Raw genomic sequence first — 20,052 nt, forward strand, 5'->3', positions numbered from 1 at the left:
TCTAAAGGCTTTATCTATAAATGTAGCGGTAGCGCTGTAGCGGCAAAACCTCGTATCGCTACTTAAATATGTAGCGGGCGCTACCGCTACCGCTACATTGCCTTAAATGTAGAGCCGCTACCGCTACTGAAAATGTAGCGGCCGCTAGTAGCGGCCGCTACATGTAGCGCGCTACTGCCCACCTCTGGGTGTAATACCTGTTGCCAAAGTCAGCCTGCCAAAGTAGTCACACATTCTCCTCCTTCACATTTGTCAATTACTACATGCAGCACTTTGCAGCTTGAATCAAATTCATAAGTAGGAGTTGTAGCAAGCAAATCATTACTTGGATTTGATACTGCTGATTGCATTGGGTCCATAGCTGCTGAATTCTGTGCTTGGGGAAACAAATGGCCAGAAGCAAGCAGTAAAGCAAGGTAAAAATTGAAGGAATGAATTAGGGGATTAGCTCTCACAACACCTCAATAGTTTATCTCCCTGAGGGATTGAAATAAATTAATGTAACTGTACACAATTAACTCGTAACTGTATTGCAATTAAATAGTGCAACCAAGCATTTTCTGCATGTTGCTTGAGACCGATTATGATACTCTGAGCTTAAGTTCGGAAATATCATGCATTTTATACTGTTCACTAACTTCTACATTTGTTTGCAGTTCAAGATGCAGCTTTTCCTTCGAGGCACTTCCCTGCATGTGTACAACGCCCCTGAGGGAGCCATCCTTGCTGATGTCAAGACCTTCCTCAGCGATGTTGAAGGAGCTGACCAGGAGGAGGTAATTATTCACCCAGTGCATTTATTATTTGCTTAGAAAAACAATAAATATTGCTAATTGCAGTCCCAATTTTGTTCTGATTATTCTGTCGTGCATTGCCTCCTACATGGCAGATCAATTATCTATTCCATTTTGTAAATTACTTGAAGTAATTAGTGAGTATAATCTCGCCCCAAATTTGTTCTGATTTATTTAATTTATCATCTATTCAGGACAAGTGTATCGTATACCATATTGTTTTCTTAATTTCATCTATTTTGATGGGACCAATGCTTTGTGCTCAAATGTGACTTTTCTTCAGATCCGCCTCTTTGCTCATGGTGCTCCCCTAGAGGATGAGGCCATGCCCGTCAGTTTCCTCACTACTGACACCCTAGACTGCAATGTTGCTCTTCTTGGAGGTAAGCTTGTCATAACAGAGCCCTGTGAGAAATATCAGCTTTATAATAGGCCTATTATATTTGCTGTCCTTGAATATTCAAGAAAATGTATTTTTCTATGTAGTGATTTGCTCTTGTTTGAAGATCCTTCATACATATGGCATAAGGAGCTGTGTCACTAGTGGGTTATTCTCGACAGGCAAGGTGCACGGTTCGCTGTCACGTGCTGGTAAAGTCAAAGGTCAGACTCCCAAGGTGGACAAGAAGGAAAAGAAGAAGAGCAAGACCGGCCGTGCCAAGCGACGTATCCAATATAACCGCCGCTTCGTTACTGTCGTACAGAGCTTCGGCAAGAAACGAGGCCCCAACAGCAACTCCTAAGTTAATAAACAGATGCTGAGGATTTTTTTGTATCAATTTCATTTTCGTGAAATCGTGAGTTGACAGCACGAAAAAGCTGTCATCTATTGTGCAGGTGCTGAGTTCCACACGTAGGTATCAAGGAGAAAGTCAATCTGTATATTTTTATTATTGGAAAGTATTCTTCAACTTACAACGATTCTAAGGAATGTAAGTAGCAGCATCACTCACTGAGAATTACGAAGTTTTTATCTACCTATAGGCCCGTGACTTATTGCACACGATTCACGTTCAAACGAATTTTCCGTGAGATTTTCCTCATGCCGTCGATATCAAATAGTACATCGGCGGATGTTGGGATGTTTTTCGTTGTAACGAAACGAGTGAAAATTAACATAAGAAGCTAGTACACGCAATAAATTTCCAGCCTTACGTCAAAATTATTTGAAAATTCAAGAGTTTTGCAGTGGTGGTGCAGAGAAGGAGCAAGGAAATTGCACATTAATTTTTTGAACCGTTGTGAGCCAATATTTAAATTTGATTTCTAGCCAAAAAATCTTCAACCAATATTGACGCTGTTATCAAATCAAACGCAACATAAAAACAAACGAGGCAAAGAGTTGTACATTCAACCATGACATTTAATATCCGAGAGGAAGTTACCTGCCAAACCGCTTTTCTATTCCAGCATATGAACGAAATAAATTCTGAAGCTCGGCAGAATCTATGCGTCCCAGGCTTGACGTTTGTGCGAATTCTGTAAGCCGTAATCCCCAAGGAGGAAACCCGCCACTGCTCATGTAGTCTCCAATTACAATCATCATGTCTGGGTCTTGTTGTCTCACTAAATGCATGCATGATAACGATTTTTGTTCAACAAAAGAACATGAAACTGCACTCTGAGCGCAACGTCTAGGGTTCTTTAGATATCTTTCGTTACATGAAGGATTTGATACCAGTCTACTAGTTTCTTCACTGCAATAGTTACTCATTTCGTCATGACACTCAATATTAGACACTTGTCTGACAGCCAAAACTGAGTCTAAGTCATGCGGACTAAGATTCGTCAGGGAGCTGTGGGGCTGACGAGCCAATTTTCTGACGCAGTTCAATAGATGTCGCACGCCGCTGTCACAGTTGACGATGCTCACGTATACTACAGGCGTCTGGGCTGTTGCTCCTTTCACCAAAGACCGGGCATGGGCCTGTAAGTGTAGAAGATTAAAACTTCCATAACCAAGAAATAATTTTTGATTATCTAGTAATGCGTTCGCTCTGTGCTGAACACCCGATGAAAAAAAAAATAAATAATGAGAATCGGTATTTACATGTTGCTTCAAGTGTGAGCATAATTCACGGATAAATTTGAGTGATGTTCATTTTCTATCAGAGCAATTTGTTGAAAAATGTGTATAGTGTTCTTCGTTCAAAGCTAAGAGTAGGAAATAAAATATAAACAGTTTTTCGGTATTACTAGAGGATAAGCCCGATGATTCCTGTTAAATGCAGTCAATACAAGTTAAGAGTTGCTGAGGATATTAAAATACCTGTTCTTTTTGGGGTTCTTCATTTATTTGCTCTAATGGATGCTGGAGGAGAAGAAATAAGCTGCCGGGCAAGCTCCGCGTCAGGCACAGTAAAAGTTCATCTTGCTGTTCTTCAATTTTTCCTGAAAATGAAATTTTTGGTAAATTTGTCATTAATAAATGATATTAGGCTTGTTTCCTCAAGTATATATGTTTGGTACTGCATTGTAGGATGGGAACAGAAAACGTCAGAAGAAGTTTGTTTGGTTACTGGAATAAAACTCACAGGATATTAAAGGATAAATAAAATACAATGAAATTATGCATAATTTAGTGAATAATCATTCAATTGTTAGGTATTGAAGGTGCCATTCTTCAATTTACTCCAGATTCACTGAGAGTAGGCTTACAACACTATAATAGATTAAGAAGCAAAAGCTAATAATAATAATAATAGCGGTTTCGGCGTTTATTAGGCCGTAGGCCTGTCGCCGATTCTTAACATCGCAGAACATTCACAGCATTTTGAGGTCTCGAACTCGCAACTCACTGCTACAATTCAGCTGTGCTTAACCGCCCGGCCTCCTCGCCGATTCTGACCAGAAACTGGCGCACAGAGCTGGGATCGAACCCGCGCCTCTCTGCGCCAATCTTAGTACTCTGAACTTTAACCACTGGGCCACCCTGCCCAATATCCCAATGCATCCTCATAAAAAATGTGTAAATCAATTAAATATGGTAATTTGGCACCTTATAAACACCGGAATATGGATATTTAATCATAGCAGATCTTACCAGCTGGATCGTAAAGAGTTATCTGTTTAGCCCCAGCTTTAACAAAGGCAGTCATTAGACTGACAAGCTGTGGCAGTTGTGCTGCCAAATAATGACCAGGAAGGAAAACCACTGCCGGGTGTTCTGGTAGTTTGCCTTTTCCCTCATTATATTGTTCTTGTGCTGAAAATGTTGCATTTAAGAAAAATTTAATCTTCTGTGAGTTACAGTAAAAATGTACAATTAGAGGCTCAAAACTACAGGATTAAGCATAGATTAACTCTCATTTGAGATCACTTTGAAAAACCTTCATTTATTTCAATTAGGCTCCCACATCATAAGATACAAAAATAGAGCAGATTAGTTTCAAATTTAAATAATTCATATTTTTTCAATTCATATTTGAAGCTGTTAATAATTCATACAAATCCTAAAAATATAAATTCATGCAAATTCACTTAATATTCTTGGGACATTTTCAGAACTGGTTCTAACTTTGTAGGGACTCAATATCAAGTCAAGAGACAAAATTAAAGGGCTGAATGAATGTTTTCAATTTGAAGCTGTTAATTGCATTATGCCCATGAAGAATTCTCATGTGTTTCAGGTGAAAGTGACTGAAACCTTACAAGTGATTGAAGACTATTTACTCACCATGTACAGTATGGGTGAGCTTCTGGTATAAGAAATGGGTGATTTGTAGTACATCCATATAGGTTCCATACACAGCTTGCAGAACACTCACAAGAAAGTGAGCAACAAAATAGAGAAGCTGAAACACTGGAAGCAGCAAGTCCATTCTGAAATATGCAAGCAGCCTCTGCACCTGTAAGGAATAAATTGCAATTCATAAGAGTGAAGAACTAAACAAGCTATGTTCATAACAAACTATAAAGCCACACCAGTTAAATCTGTTGTCAATTCATCACCCTCAAATATTTTTAACTCTCTGAGCTGCTTTAAATAACCATTAAATTATTCAATCATGCTGTTTTCAATGAAACTTGGCATGTTAACCAGCAAAAATCACTTGTAATTCCTTTTTGGCGCATTTTTAAATTATTCAATCATGCTGTTTTCAATTAAACTTGGCATGTTAACCAGCAAAAATCACTTGTAATTCCTTTTTGGCACATTTTCTCATTTATGGAAAAAATGCCCCATTGTGCTAGTCATTTCAGTCTGTCTGTCCATGACTTCACGTTTTTGTCAGCAAGAAAACGCGCGCTCTGTCACTCACTGCAGTGAGTACTGAGTTATATTTTCTTAAAGAAATTTATTCTAAGATGTTGAATAGGTCATTATGCATTTATGAGTAAAATGCAAAATAATGGTCAGAAGTATGATATGCATAGGCATACAAAAAATCTATCCTCAAAACTATGACTGGATTTTCAAAGTCATGAGTTTCTAAGTCTCTATTCCATTTTTAAAGCCATGGAAGCCAATATGAAGATCATGAACTGGAATAGAGAAATTACAACAACAAAATTTTTATTTCAATCTAAAAAAGTAAGCATGTTATAATGCTCTCTACATGACTAATGAAAAAGATTTTTAGTATCAAAATTATGAATGCATATACATATTACTGAACAGCAAAAGTTCCAATTCAATTTCTAGCATAATTACAAGTTATTTAATTTGAAATTAATTCAAGTTACATGAATTTGAAGCCTTGAGATTTCCCATGCATGGAAATTATGTAATTTTGAAGCCAAATATTCTAGTAAAAAATACTTTCAACACAGGATTTGCCACTCAGAAAACTGCACTCAACTTGCCACTATAGTGGCAAACCAATGATTTTTAAGAATCAGTTCACTCCTAATTTTTTCATTTAGTCCAGATTTCAACCAATTTCTTATGTATGATAATGCTGGTATCCTTGATACTTCGCTGGACTACTTATCAAACTAAAAATTGAACTTGAGGAAGAGTTTAAATAAAACAAATAAAAAAACTTAAAAACCACGTTTTCTTAACAGACAAAAAAGAAAAACATTCACTCTTACATAACATTTAAGTTATGTAAAATGTTATGTAATGTTCTGTAAGAGTAAATGTTTTTATATCTGTTAAGAAAATGTGGTTTTTAAAAATTTTATTTTGTTTTATTTCACTATTTTTAGTTTTGTAAAAACCAGAAAAATGTGGTTTTCAAAAATATTTTTTATATTTATTTATTTACTACTTTTTAGTTAGCAATTTTAGCAATTCAAATCAATTTCCAGGGTTGGCAAGTGTGGATGCTCGAGAAAAAACTTAATTCCAAACCGTGAATTTTAATTTTTTTTTATTTTTAAAAATTAAAAAAACATTTTTTTTAATTATTATTTATGATGATCAAATCTTGAATTGTTAGGCAGCATAAGCATGCATGCCAAATTTCAACTTACTAGGATGTTTAGAAGTGCTCTAAATTAAGGTTTGAATTTTTGATGACAGATGGACACGAAACAAAGTCAAGAAAAACGTGGTAAAAACTAGCTGATTGCTGCCACTTTTCAATAAAAATCTTACAGTAGTGGTGACTGGTGAGAAGAAAAAAACGTGGGTCGGGCTGTACGTTCACCATCAAATTTCCAAAATTCGTATGTTGTGTGCTTTTCGCTTTAATCATTAATCTGCCCGACCCACGTTTTTTAAGCGAGCCATAATTTATTTTCTACTTTTTGTCCACAAGAAAAATGTGGTTTTTGAAAAAGGTTTTTTTTAAGTATTTTATTTTCTCCTTTTTAGTCCTACACAATATTCCTTTTATTTCAGTTGGCCACGCAAATGCACGAAAGAAAATTCTTTTCGAAGTTCTGTAGAAAATTTTATTTGAGGGGGTACATTGAATAAATTCCATGCATTTCATGAATAAATACGCCTGGAAACGTGCAACAAATTATTGATTATTGTATTGTCATCGGGAGCTGAGCTTCCCTAAAAGTTTCAGAGCGCTAGCTAGCGGGAAAGTTGGTGAAATATTGATCGCAAGATTTGATCATCACAGACGGACACGAAAGCGAGCTAAGAAAAACCTGGTAATAAAAAATTAGTTGAAATCTCAAGTAAATAAGGAAATTAAAAATGAACTGATTCTAAAAAATCTGAGGGTTGTCACCATGTGACAGCTTGATTAATAGAGCCACAGAATTTCATGATTAATTAAGCCACACATCAAGCCACAGAATTCCAAATTTACATAAAATATATGATTTTGTTGTTTTAAGCCACAATATTTAAGTAAAATTTTTAATTCAAAATTTACTTTTATTCTTCAGACTTCAGCCACTGAGCCACAGGACAGTGGGCAGTGACCTAAATACTAAAGGCAAAGCTGGCCAGGCCATAGTGGCACAGCAGAGAACTTTTTAGACTAGTTGTCAAGTTCAATTTTAAGTCCTATAATGCTATTTAAGTTCAAGTAGACCAGCAAAGTATCATGGATACATAGTTATGATAGCGGCAGAGCAAAGAATTTTTTAGACACTCCCTCAAGTTTATTTTTGAGTCCTATAATTAGACCACTAAAGTACCGTCAAACAGGGTAATAAGGGATGGTCTTGAGAGTTTTTTGTTAATAACTTTTTACCATGAAACATTTCATAAAACAAGTTTGGGCTCATTTTATAGCTCTTTGCAAGGGCTATTACATGGCACCTTAAAAAAATTCCATATGCTATTCGTGAGGTACCAGATGCAAAATAAAAGCATCTCAAATTATTCCTGGGACAGGGTAATCTGGGAAACTTGAAATAAAACTTAATTTTGAAACATTTGATTCATGGAGAGTGTACTCATTTATTACTAACAGTAATCTGAAATTCTCCTTTTCCTTTGTAGAATTGTAGACGATGTAGATGTAGAATAAATGACCTTTTCTGTGATTTTTACTGGTTTTTCTTTTATTGATGTGCTATTACCGTATCCATGTAAATGCCATTGAGCTTTTACAATGACCTTGTTCACTGCAAGGTGCAAGCTTCATATCAGCAGCCGTATAGCACTTTTCTGTACCTGCAAGCTAACAGGAGTACAGGACCCACACTCAGGATGATGTATGTTTTTGGGGGAATTTTCCCATGCATTAGGACTTTTTTAAGCCATTGCTGCGCACAGTCGGCGCAATTTCTGGCCATCCCAGCTTGCGCACGCAAACGTCCGTGCAGCGCGCAGATACATTTTGTCAAGGGACATGAGACAGAAAACTTATAATACTTGATATGTATTTAATTATCCATCAATAATCTATGACTTTCCTTTATATTGAAATTTTGTCAAAGTAAAAATCTAGAAATTTATTTTAGAAGAACGTCATGTAAAGTTCAAATCAGGACGACTCCAAATGGATTCGATAAATTTGAGCCCACGACTACCGCCGAACCTCAACAAAGGAAAAATGAAAGCCAAATAAACAAGTATCTATTAACCAGAGACAACTACAACAATAATGACTAGGTAACAGAACACTTCAACTAATTAACAGTTTATAACATGAACAGATAACTACGAATAATAGGCGGAACTGAAAATATACAAACACGGAACTGAAAATATACGTAACTTTATAAATAAACAATATGCTGAAGGCACAATAAGCTTAGGACACAATATGCTGAAGGCAACACGCAAATGACACTATATGCTGAAGGCAATACACAGACAACACTATATGCTGAAGGCAATACACAGATAATACTATATGCTGACGGCACACAGTACAGTAAGTAGTGTTCAACAAGATGCACAGCATCAGCTGTGAGTGAACACACAGTAGGTGTCTGGACCGGTAAATCGCAAGATTTGATCATCACAGACGGACACGAAACGAAGTCAAGAAAAACGTGGTAAAAACTAGCTGATTGCTGCCACTTTTCAATAAAAATCTTACAGTAGTGGTGACTGGTGAGAAGTCACATCAAAACTTTCATTGCACCATTCAATGTCGACATAATAATTATATAGCTGTTTCACTAAACTTCTACTATTTCTGTGAAGCCCTACATTGTTTGTAAATTCTAATCTCTATTGGAATTGATGGACAGCAACATAGAAGTGCTTTGACTACTCCAGCAACTTTGATGTTAAAAGTTTTCTACTCCTGAACTTTGGCCTCATCATAACAAGTCACAAAAAGGACAAGAATATAAGAACACCAGGCTTATTATTTAGCCCTAATATCACTATATGATATGATTATGATAAAAGTTATGATTATTAAATGTTACCTAATAACTATAAATTAGCTGCTACCTTGAAATTAGTACTTCAATAAGTTCAACCTTCATAATGAAATAGACCATTTCTATTGGAGCCACAGAGTTAAAAAAAATATGCTATGGCGCTGGGCCCAGAGATGCAGGGATGGCAAATCAGAGTGATTTGCCATCCTTATGATACCATGATAATTATGATTGGTAAGTTGGTAATTACAAGTAGACTGGTAGCTTTCAATAAAAGTATAAAACTGTATGAATTCATAGTGGCAAAGCAATGAGTTTTTTAGACCCGTGCTCAAGTTCATTTTTGAGTCCCATAAATAAACCAGTAAAGTATCATGGATACCATACCAGCATTTTCATACATAAAATACTTTAAAAAAAAACTTTTAAAAAAACCACGTTTTTCTTGTGGACTAAAAAGTAGAAAATAAATTATGGCTCGCCCCAAAAAACGTGGGTCGGGCTGTACGTTCACCATCAAATTTCCAAAATTCGTGTGTTGTGTGCTTTTCGTTTTAATCATAAATCTGCCCGACACACGTTTTTTGGGGCGAGCCACAATTTATTTCTACTTTTTAGTCCACAAGAAAAACGTGTTTTTTTAAAAAGTTTTTTTTTAAGCATTTTATTTCATGTATCAGTTTGCTTACAGTTATTTTTGCACAGTTATTTTTGCGTTTCATCTTCCCTACATGGATATCTACTTTAATCTACCAATCTCATATACAAACAAAAGACTGATTTTTTATATGTATATGTGGATAATTTTTGAGATTGGTAGATTAGAGTAGACATCCATGTAGGGAAGGTAAAACATAATAAAATACTTAAAAAACTTTTTAAAAAAACACCTTTTTCTTGTGGACTAAAAAGTAGAAAATAAATTATGGTTCGCCCCAAAAAAACGTGTGTCTGGCAGATTTATGATGAAAGCGAAAAGCACACAGCACTTAAATTTTGGAAATTTGATGGTGAACGTACAGCCCGACCCACGTTTTTTTGGGGCGAACCATAATTTATTTTCTACTTTTTAGTCCACAAGAAGGTGAGTGGGTAACGTAAGTTACGTAACCCCCATGTTAGTAAATAAAGGTGAGTGGGTAACGTAAGTTACGTAACCCCCATATTAGTAAGTCGCGAAAAAAATCGGTTTTCCGATGCCGACCGCCAAAAATGGATTTCAGATTCGTAATCTACACCCCAAAAAACATATAATTAAAAAAAAAACACCCTTTTTTTTGGATGTAGTTAATCTGCAATAATACCGGTGAGGTGGTGTAACGCGGTGGTAGGGTTGATTTTTCAATACGTTTTCATATATTAACATGAGAATATATTAACTATACAGAATTCCACACTGTTCACAGACGTATTTAAAGGTCTCAAACCATAATATTCTTCCTATACAAAGTTATTCACTGTTTGGTAGAGCAAGGTCAACTGTCAAATTTGACACATTTTTCAATGATCTCACTGGGTAGAGTGCATTGTCTCACTTTGGATCTCAATATTTTCCCGCTAGATGGCCAAGACCTAGTGTTTTGGCATTAGTTCGACGCGCAAATGTATGCAGTATGTGAGTATGACGTCACCATTTCAACCATCAACAAACGCATGGAACTAAAACAAAGCTTAATATAAAGGAAAAACTAGAGAGGTGACGGAATTACCCACGATGTCGGGATATACCGCGTTTACCCTGGCCTAGTGGCTACTGGCTAGTACATTTCCAAAATCTCACTTTTCACACATTTTTTTCAGAGACTTTGTAGAGGTAGGAAATGTACAATTTCTTAACTTACTTTATGCTACATAGATATGCGGAAGTCAAAAATGAACTCATTGAACTGAATCTAAAAACTGCTTTGCCACTATGCCAGAAGCCCTCAAGTTAAAGCCTTAAGCCTAAGGCTTAAGGTAAAGGCTCAATTTGTAATTCATCATAAAGTTTAAAAAACTCATTTTTATACTTTATGGGCTTGTTACTTATATTTTAGCAGCAGATAAAAGAAAAATATCTCACCGTTTTATGGGCCTTTACGTCAGACAGGCTTGTAAGCATTTGTATGACATACTTCCATCAGCTGAAGTTCAGCACTAGAAGAGGTAGTAGGGAGCTAGGGTCAAGGGACGACACATCGTCTGGCTATTCCACGTCTACTTCAGGGAAGAAGGATACGGGATGAGATTATCATCCACTGCGGCGCGTCAGCAAAACAGTTTAAATTTTTTACGTGTCAGTGTAAAGTAAAATTAGACAATATTCACTATATTTCAACTTGACGAAAATTTCCTAAAATTATAGCATACGTACTCAAATTTATTCTCTTGAACAGTTCAAGTCATTCTGAAAATATACAATACTAATATCTATATACTGACGAGATAACAGTTATCAGCCCAATTCATTTCAACACTTGAGGATAAACTCATTGCATTTCACTCACTTTTGAGTGGAATAACGGACTTTAAAAACAAAATTGGTATATTTTTTCAAATCATACGAAACGAGCATTTGCCCGAGTTGAAGTTGAGACTGTCTCGAACGTCGTGCCTTGGTTGACAATTATCTATTAATGACGAGAGCCACGTGAGATACTTCATTCCAACATTTTAGCACAAAAAAGAAAATATAAGGATTTCGTTTCGTCCTACACGAGATAAAAAAATTACCCAGTCTATATGTTGCCTTTAGTTGAAGAGCGTCTCTAGAACTTCTTGGTCAATTAAAACCGTATATGAAGTAACTGTGCTACAGACCCCTTCTATTTTGGAAGAGATAAAGTTTGAATGATTATTGAGAATAACAATGGGCAATAAAGCGCTCTGTCTTTTCATATGCCCATTGTTTGCTGTAGTAATGCAGTTAGTCCAAGTTCAAGCAGAAATGGACCAAAATGGCGAGCTAATCTGGCGGGATAATTTGAATCCAACGCTTGTGTGGTGGACTCCGTTTACTGGTGTTTTCAGTGAATACAAAACATGCGGGCAACTTAAATGTTTTTTTACAGCAGATAAAAGTTATTTGTCTAACCTACACGTGAATAAAACAGCAGTTTTATTTTACGGAAGTGATTTTAGGACTGAAAACCTCCCAGTTTTTAGCAGAAATAGTCAAATATGGTCACTGCTTCACGAAGAATCTCCAAAAAATAATCCAATTCTGTGTCACGAAGAAGTGTTAAATCTGTTTAATTTTACTTCAACGTTCAGCAGATTTTCTACGGAACCCATTACCTTGCAGTATTTAAGAGACTTGAAGCAGTTGACAAGGTTGGATGAATTCATTTCCACAAGCAACAAAAATTCATTTCTACAAGACGGACTCGCACCCGTGATATACATCCAGTCAGATTGCGACACGCCTTCAGATAGAGACACGTTTGTTCGTGAACTTGCCACGCACATCAAGGTAGTTAGAATTTCATATCTGATACATTGATCGTTTCCTGGCTGCGTACTAATTCTTAGGCTGGAATTTTCGTGTCAAGCGAATCTTTTTTGAATAATTCCCCAACGAATAATACTGTTTTGAATGTATTTGCACTTGATAATTTAACCCTAAATTTTGACATCGGTATTTTCTCGAGTTTGATGCTGAGCAGGTGGACTCATATGGACGTTGCTTGAACAACAAGAAACTGCCGAGCCATCTTAAGAACGGAGTTGAGGGCATGGACCACCCAGATCTGCGGTCACTTGTTGCCAGGTACTGACACGTCGATTTAGATATAAACATCCGTTACTGCGATCAAAAATGAGATGACATTTAATTTCTTGACGGTTGCAACATGTATCAACCGCATAGTCTTTCGTGGAAAATATACGAAAATAACACTACTTTTACCTTCCATAACAAAGACTTCCATGACAATAAATATTAATCAAACGTTTGCATATTTAGACGTTGTATAGACGTTTGCATCAAACGTCTCTACTATGCTTGTTTCGGTATCAACTGCTAGTACAACAAATTTTGTTTCAGGTACAAGTTCGCATTGGCAATAGAGAACGCAGCATGTGAAGACTACATCACTGAGAAGCTGTGGCGTCCTTTGACTTTGGGCAGCGTTCCGCTGTACTGGGGTTCACCTACTGTGTCGGACTGGATGCCCAACACAAACTCCATCATCGATATCAGAAAATTCAATTCTCCCGAAGAGCTGGCTCAGCACCTCAAAAGTCTGCTGGAAAATGACAAACAGTACGAAAAACATCTTGAACATAAACTGGACGGAAAAATAAGTAATAAACTTCTAAAATATACGATGGATAATCGTGCATGGGGTGTAGGTAACGACGAAGATAAAATTAACTTTATTGAAAATTTTGAGTGTAGCGTGTGCCGCACCCTGCACCGACTCAACGAGGATGACTCGCCTACGACAGCAGATGTTCGACATTACAACTGCAAGGCTCCAGTAACTGTCATGCAATCATTAGGTGGCGCTGGCACCAACAGGACGAGCAAAGTTAAGTCTCACGAGTACAGTTCATGGCTGGAAGAGTGGCACAGAGCAAAACTAGAGGCTCAAAAACTAAGAAAGTTGCTAGAGACCGGGTCATATTCGCCCCCTACTTATCATCAGGATGTTTTAGATTATCTCATTGAGAAAGGCCACTTCAAGAAATTCCCACCCTCACTGCGAGAAGAACTTTGAACAAAAAAGCGAAGTCATTCATGAATATATTCCTCAGTTGAACACAATAACGTTATGATTGAAATACCTGACCTTTATGATTTAGATCCCCCAGGTAACAAGTACCTTGAGTTCGTTTAAGGACATCAACCCAAGCTATGCTTAGCGAACACAGCCCGCCAGTGACACCGAGAAATGAACTGAGCTGCCAAGGCTTGAACTCACGGCAAGCTCTCATCACGGTGGCGATATTACTGCGCACACAGCGGCGCTAACCACTGCGATACCGTACAGTAACTGTAAGCAACACGTAAGAGTATTCCGAGTCTTCACACAGAGACATTTGATTTATAGACGTCATATTTCCCCTCACTTCTTTCACTTCAATGCGTTAATAAAAAAAAGATTGTTTTTAAAAATAAATATTTCTAATTTATTTAGTCATAACCTTTATAATAGCACACATTTGGAGTGGAATTAAAGATACTTTCGATAACAACTAGACGAATGCTGAATGTATGTGGTAGACACTCAAAGCCATCATTACGTATTCGTGATCGATTTTGAGTCGGCTATACAGTGTTTTTATTCATACCTTCCCAGTGATTTATTCATTAAACAACGCTGAACATCACAACCATGCCCATATAATTCCTTGCCGATCTAGAGGAGCATCATAATAAACACGTGTATGGAGAAATATAGAAATTCAACATGCTGTATAATGCCATGCAATTTGGTTCTGTATTGCAGACCAAATTCCCCAATACAAAATTTGATTGGCTAAGAAAACCTAGTATGATCAAGTGAGCCAAATATTCTACAAAAAGGACACTTAACTACTAGAAATCCTTGATTTTTTTGTATAAATTTCAAACAAATAGAACACACGTTTTTGTGTGCTCCACACTCAAACAAAAGCCTGTTTGAGTTTTAATGTAGCCGATCAACAATGGCCTTGCACTGGTCGAGTGTAGACATCTGCCCACTGCAGACAAGTTCACAAGCCTCCAACACCTAGACATACAATTACAGGGCGTTAATCAACTACGAGTTTGTTTAAATCATATTATTGAAAGGAAAATCATGATCAAAACAGTGAGTTTTAGTGCACGGAGGAAATGTTTTTTTTTACAATTCAAATTGCAATTTATAATCATGAGAATTGATTAAAATAATTAAGCATCTCTCACCTCAATTATACGCGGGTTCATGCCCCAACGAGGGAAGATGGCTGGGAAGAGCACCTGGCATAAGTGCGCCATAATTTCAACCCTGCCTTCTTTGATTTTTAGGCGTTGACGCAAGCTGTAGAAATGGGAGAACATCAATCTTTTGAAAATGAATCCAAATTCATCAATTATTGTCATGTCCAAGTGTAATAGTTGGCCTGGGTGAGATCATATCTACACTTTCAGCAAAGAAACAATTTTAAACAAAGAAAGAATCACATTTTTTTTTAAACTTTCAGCAAAGAAACAAAAAACCAAAAGCCAGAATTCTGTGAACTTTCATTAATTTATGTTTGTCTACATGATAAAAATTCATATGACGATTATCTACTTTAATTAAATATGAATTTCAACTGACGATGCTAGTTCTTCTGAGTCCGTCCTAAGGGGCCTGGTAAAGTCCCTCCTTTCCTTTTGATGCCACAAGTCACAGACGTGCTCATAGAGCTCAGCAACCTGCATTCTCTTCTGTAGAATATTTTTGCGGCGTTGTGCTATACTGTCCAGTACTTCACGTAACTCTGCCTGCTGGATGAGGCATTCTTGGCTGCTGCTCAGAAGTGACCTGAACACAAGAGTACAGTTTTGAATCACTGTGATTTGGAAGCCCAGAAATAAGTATTATCAAGTGAGAAAAAATTGTACAGCAATAAAATTTAATTATAGTTATTAACATTTTTCATTACTAAGAGATAAATATAAATAATTGAAGAATTACATTTTATATGTAACCATTTTGCAAACAAGATTTTCAAACAGAGAGATGAAGTTTGTGCTTATAAAGAAAGTTTGGCTATCATCGTGTAATATTTTAATTCAATTCTAATTTCGGCCATTATTTCAAATTTACCGAGTTCAAAGTAGAACTAAAAGTAGGACTAGAGCAAAATTGAATGAATGAATTAAAAGATAAAAAAATTTCCTGCGTGTCATTGCATGACACAATATAAAATTTATACATATTATTTTATTTAGGGAGATAAAACTGAGTAAGAAGAAGTATGCTCTGGTCGAATATAAACAAGTGATAAAAAAATATGTGTGTCAAGCACCTTATACTCACTTGACTTCAGGGCTCAGAATTGCACTGGAATCACCAAGATGTTTCTCAACATCTTCTTGGAGCTAGAAACATATTAAAGGAAATATCAAAACCAGCAGGAAAGTACCTATACAGCCTACAATAACTAAAATGAGAAGACAATACACAGTAGTATTTTTATCATGCTCAGCTGACATCCTTTTTGCATAGAGTTTGCAAATTGTCTAGATAGGTTGAATAATGCTGGTCTTTGATCAATGTTCACACTTCTTACAAATAAGTTAACTAAAGCTTCAGCATCACAATTTTGAAATTCTGTATTTATATACCTATATATCAGCTTGCAAAATGGTTTACGAGGCTTTCCAAGGCTGTTCTTAAAATTATAGCATTTCAAGATTGCACTAAAACCAGCAGTAGAAAATTGCATCCACAATATTCCTATTTAAGCTCATGGTACTAATTATGTTAGATGGCATTAAGCTACCTCAACATTAATGATACAAAAATTAGGAGACAATGCAATTTTCTCAAGTGCATTTCTCTTTCAGTTCAATTACTTTTTTCAAGGCGACTCGTATAAAATTTAAAATTACTACTAGTGGCAAATTCATGTGGAAATGGTATAACTATATCAGACTTTGGTGTGAATACTTCAGTACAGACCTGTGCCTTGATGTAGAGGTTGTTGATAGCAGTCTGAACAGCAGTTGCATTGTTAATACACATCTGCAGGTCAGTGATGCCTTTCTCATATTGTTCAGTATTGTTCTTCTTGGAATGTGTGTGGACTGAACTGCAGGCAGCTTTTATTTCTTTTTCCACTAGAATAAAAGAGATACTAATAAAAAATCCATGGTTATTATAAGTCAATGAAAAATTAAATGTATAATTCTTAACTGATATCATAATCAAATTGGCAATAAAATAGAAATCAAGTGAGAAAAATAATTTTTAATATTTATGAGCAATACAAAATAACAGCAAACAATCACACAATAAAATTGTTTTCAAATCCATTGCAAAATTTTCTTACGATAAACTCTGGGGGCAGCATGGTTTACAGCCGCTGTGTGATTAGCTATCATTCTCTCAGGTCCCAACTTTTTCATGCGCACCCGATGCAAAGAAGTCAGAAAGTTATTATACTCTTCAATAGATGCAGGATCTTCTTCTATATCAGACATGTTAGTCTCTAGAGTATATATTAAATTCTCAAATTCTGAAATAATAGTCATAAAAGAAACATAAATTAAACAGTTAACCTGAAATGAATACAATTTATCTAATTATTACTTATTAGTCTGTTCAGCAATAAAATACCAGTGAAAATGACATGAAGTTAAAAGCATTAAAATTTACATCTTCAATACAGTCAACTGATATAAGTATAACTAATGTCAAAAGTTTGAGCAGTAATTACTACAAGTAAGGTATCATTGATCACATTATGGTTCCATTACAACAAATTTGCCATCCTTAACACGTTGACTACGTATTGGTACATATGCGTACAACGAAATGTATTTCTCCAGGAGGTAGTGGTACATAATTCAGGTTGCCCAAAATCGGCCAAATCTTAGAACAAAAAAGGCAGAAAGGGCAATAATTCAATGTATATATACTAGTTTATTTGTAGGTTCCGCTATAAAAATTCAATTTATTTTATTTTTTCAGTATTTAAAACTTAATTAGGTAGTACCCCTATTATAAATTTTAGCCGGCCAACGCAATTGAGAAAAACTAAATCACGGAATTTATCCGGAAAAAATGACTGTCTGGCAACCCCGCTAAAAAAAAGTACAAAAAATGAAATAATAGTACACAATGAAGCAATCGTAGTCAACGTGTTAAGGGGAGCATCTACCCTAAATTTTATTTAAGTAATTTACAGAGGGATCAATTTGAAATTTGGTACACATGTGTAAACCTTAAAAAAACTCAGTTTTATTCATGTAAATTTTTTGAAAAAAATTGACAGAAAACATGGAATTCTTAGGAAACGGCCAAAATGGGGTACTTTAGAAAACCTATCTCCTCCTAGGATTTTCAAGCTACAACATTGAAACACATATCATTCGATGTGTAAAGACCATATCTACAAACTGGTTGTGTTTTTTTTTTAATTTCTCATTTTTGTGGGTGTGGGAGCATTTTGTCCAAAATTCTTAGAAATTTTTTATTTTACCTCCACTTTCCCCCCTTTTTACAACACTTCTCTTTAACTTCACTTCTTGTTTGTTTGTCTGTCTGTCTGCTACAAATCTTATAATCAAAATTTAACACACTTCTACTTATCCTATCGATCTGAAATTTTGCACACTTGCCCAAAGTTTTTGACAATGCAAGAATCCAATGACAAAATAAATGATTTAAAAAATAATTTTTTTTTATTACTAAAAAATTGAAAAAATAATTTCGTCAGCTACAAATCTTATAATTGATATTTGCACACTTTTACCTGTTGCACACTTGTGAGAAGTCGGAGGCAGTGCATGAATCAATTGACAGAATAAATAATTTCGAAAAAAATTATATTTAAAAAAATTGAAAAATTAATTTTTTTAATATTCAAAAATAAAATGAGAAATTCATTGTACATTTTTAACATTGGAGACACTGGATTCTTTAGAAGTGTTGTCTTTGAAAAGTAATTTTTAAAAGTATATTATTGCAAAATAAAATCAGAACTATAACAAACTTGGAAAAAAGCCCACAACCAGTTTGTAGATCTTTTCTTTGCAAATCAAACGGTATATGTCTCATTGATGTAGCTTCAAAACTCTAGGAGGAGATAGGTTTGCTGTGAGAGAGGTTTTCATGTTTTCAAACTTTTCAGTAGAGACAAAAAACCGCGGCATGCTATGTAAAGGCATGTAAACGTAGCTTAGATACTGGAAGTAAGCATTATCTCACTTCAAAGTCAGTCAGCGGTGCATAGGACTACTACATCAACACCTTTCCGCATGATGGCTGAGTGATAACTGAGCTGCAGGTCCAGTGATAGCCATTTTATATGGCTATCACGGGGCTAATTATCCCCATAGACTTTTGTGAAGGGACCCCACCACCCTACCCCCTGTTGGGATCTGTCCTGAAAGCATAAATCAAGTACAGAGATGGTTCTAGTACCGTTCGATGCGGCAGAAAGTAAGCTTTAAGATGAGCTTAAAAACCTGAGAAGCCAAAAATTTCTACTTTTTAGGGTAGACGCTCTCCTTAATGCAATTGCCATAAATTAGGAATAGAATTGACCAAATTTTTAAATATCTACTTTAATAAACAAGTGGAAGTTTAATTCTAAAGCAACAGACACCATATTGTTTCCAAAATTAGTCTTTTGAAAAAATGATCAATTTAGAACCAATCTATAAAATTTTAAAATAAGTATTCACTTTTTTATCTTGCCTTGATTAGCAAGCAGTAAGTGTTCATAGTATTATAGAGGTGGAATTTACTAATGTGTGATGGGTGTTAAAAGCATTGCGTAATGTACCTGACATCATTTGATGAAATATAATTTTATACTAAAAAAGTAGTTTAATTCTATCAAGAAGCTTTCCATTATAATCATTCAGATGTTTTTTTTATTTAAATTCTAACATGAATTTAAAGACTTAAATAAATAAAATTAAGAAAAAATGAGCAGAATGAAACTGTGATGCTTTCTTTGTTGACAAAAAAATATAGGCATCTAATTGGTAGAAGTGTAAACTCTGCAAGTCAGGCTGTTGAACATTAAGCTGCACTACAGTGGCAGGCTGAAGTAGCATTGCCATGTCTGCTTGAAAGTCAGAGACAGACTAATCTCAGGTGCCTGGCGAGCTGTGCTAGACATGCTGCGGCAGAGGTACCTGCTCATCTGGTAAATTGTGAAGAAAAAGTACCTTTATGGCATGATTCAGCACAGGAAAACTTTGCTGGTCAGAGGCAAATAACAGGTCCTTGTTAAGCAGCACTATTTCTTACTCTAAGACAAGCATGACCAATATGACCTGGGACAAGTTATGCAATAATATTAAGAGTAATGCAGTTAAAGCTTCCATACTTAATATTTTATGCTTTCACATTTTGAGCATTTAAATTATATTCTGTAAGATTTGAATTCT

At 35.6% G+C, this 20,052-nt stretch overlaps 4 protein-coding genes across 7 annotated transcripts in view; 2 read left to right on the plus strand and 2 right to left on the minus strand.

The window, feature by feature from the left end:
- Nucleotides 1-1,559, plus strand: part of LOC108674137 (FAU ubiquitin-like and ribosomal protein S30) — a 9,488-nt gene extending 7,929 nt beyond the window's left edge. Inside the window, exons 2-4 of the mRNA XM_018162046.2 lie at nucleotides 657-776; nucleotides 1,078-1,177; nucleotides 1,356-1,559. Of these exons, the coding sequence (XP_018017535.1) occupies nucleotides 663-776; nucleotides 1,078-1,177; nucleotides 1,356-1,537 (396 nt within the window). The 5' untranslated portion in view covers nucleotides 657-662 and the 3' untranslated portion in view covers nucleotides 1,538-1,559. The remainder of the gene's footprint in view (nucleotides 1-656; nucleotides 777-1,077; nucleotides 1,178-1,355) is intronic.
- Nucleotides 1,560-1,666: 107 nt separating this feature from the next.
- Nucleotides 1,667-11,580, minus strand: LOC108674141. Of its 3 annotated transcripts, XM_018162050.2 has the most exons (6): nucleotides 11,477-11,580; nucleotides 11,053-11,186; nucleotides 4,471-4,642; nucleotides 3,838-3,999; nucleotides 3,064-3,185; nucleotides 1,667-2,721 (listed from the first exon to the last, which is right to left on the minus strand). In XM_018162050.2, exons 2-6 carry the CDS (start codon nucleotides 11,089-11,091, stop codon nucleotides 2,176-2,178), a joined length of 1,041 nt encoding a protein of 346 aa, XP_018017539.1. In that variant the 5' UTR covers nucleotides 11,092-11,186; nucleotides 11,477-11,580; the 3' UTR covers nucleotides 1,667-2,175. The 3 variants fall into 3 exon arrangements, with proteins under 3 accessions (XP_018017539.1, XP_047737951.1, XP_047737952.1); XM_047881995.1 differs by lacking the exon at nucleotides 11,477-11,580 and having other exon boundaries at nucleotides 11,053-11,316; XM_047881996.1 differs by lacking the exons at nucleotides 1,667-2,721; nucleotides 11,477-11,580 and having other exon boundaries at nucleotides 3,051-3,185; nucleotides 11,053-11,312.
- Nucleotides 11,581-11,692: 112 nt separating this feature from the next.
- On the plus strand, nucleotides 11,693-14,815 carry LOC108674130 (alpha-(1,3)-fucosyltransferase 10). Of its 2 annotated transcripts, XM_047881993.1 has the most exons (3): nucleotides 11,693-12,441; nucleotides 12,635-12,738; nucleotides 13,015-14,812. In XM_047881993.1, exons 1-3 carry the CDS (start codon nucleotides 11,839-11,841, stop codon nucleotides 13,688-13,690), a joined length of 1,383 nt encoding a protein of 460 aa, XP_047737949.1. In that variant the 5' UTR covers nucleotides 11,693-11,838; the 3' UTR covers nucleotides 13,691-14,812. The 2 variants fall into 2 exon arrangements, with proteins under 2 accessions (XP_047737949.1, XP_018017528.2); XM_018162039.2 differs by lacking the exon at nucleotides 11,693-12,441 and having other exon boundaries at nucleotides 12,620-12,738; nucleotides 13,015-14,815.
- LOC108674143 lies at nucleotides 13,335-17,216 on the minus strand. The gene is made up of 6 exons (XM_018162051.2): nucleotides 16,980-17,216; nucleotides 16,610-16,767; nucleotides 15,965-16,026; nucleotides 15,260-15,466; nucleotides 14,863-14,977; nucleotides 13,335-14,686 (listed from the first exon to the last, which is right to left on the minus strand). Exons 1-6 carry the CDS (start codon nucleotides 17,179-17,181, stop codon nucleotides 14,603-14,605), a joined length of 828 nt encoding a protein of 275 aa, XP_018017540.1. The 5' UTR covers nucleotides 17,182-17,216; the 3' UTR covers nucleotides 13,335-14,602.
- Nucleotides 17,217-20,052: the final 2,836 nt, after the last annotated feature.

The sequence above is a fragment of the Hyalella azteca genome, unplaced genomic scaffold (assembly GCF_000764305.2).
Source record: "Hyalella azteca isolate HAZT.00-mixed unplaced genomic scaffold, Hazt_2.0.2 contig9370, whole genome shotgun sequence".
In the NCBI taxonomy this organism is placed as follows: domain Eukaryota; kingdom Metazoa; phylum Arthropoda; class Malacostraca; order Amphipoda; family Hyalellidae; genus Hyalella; species Hyalella azteca.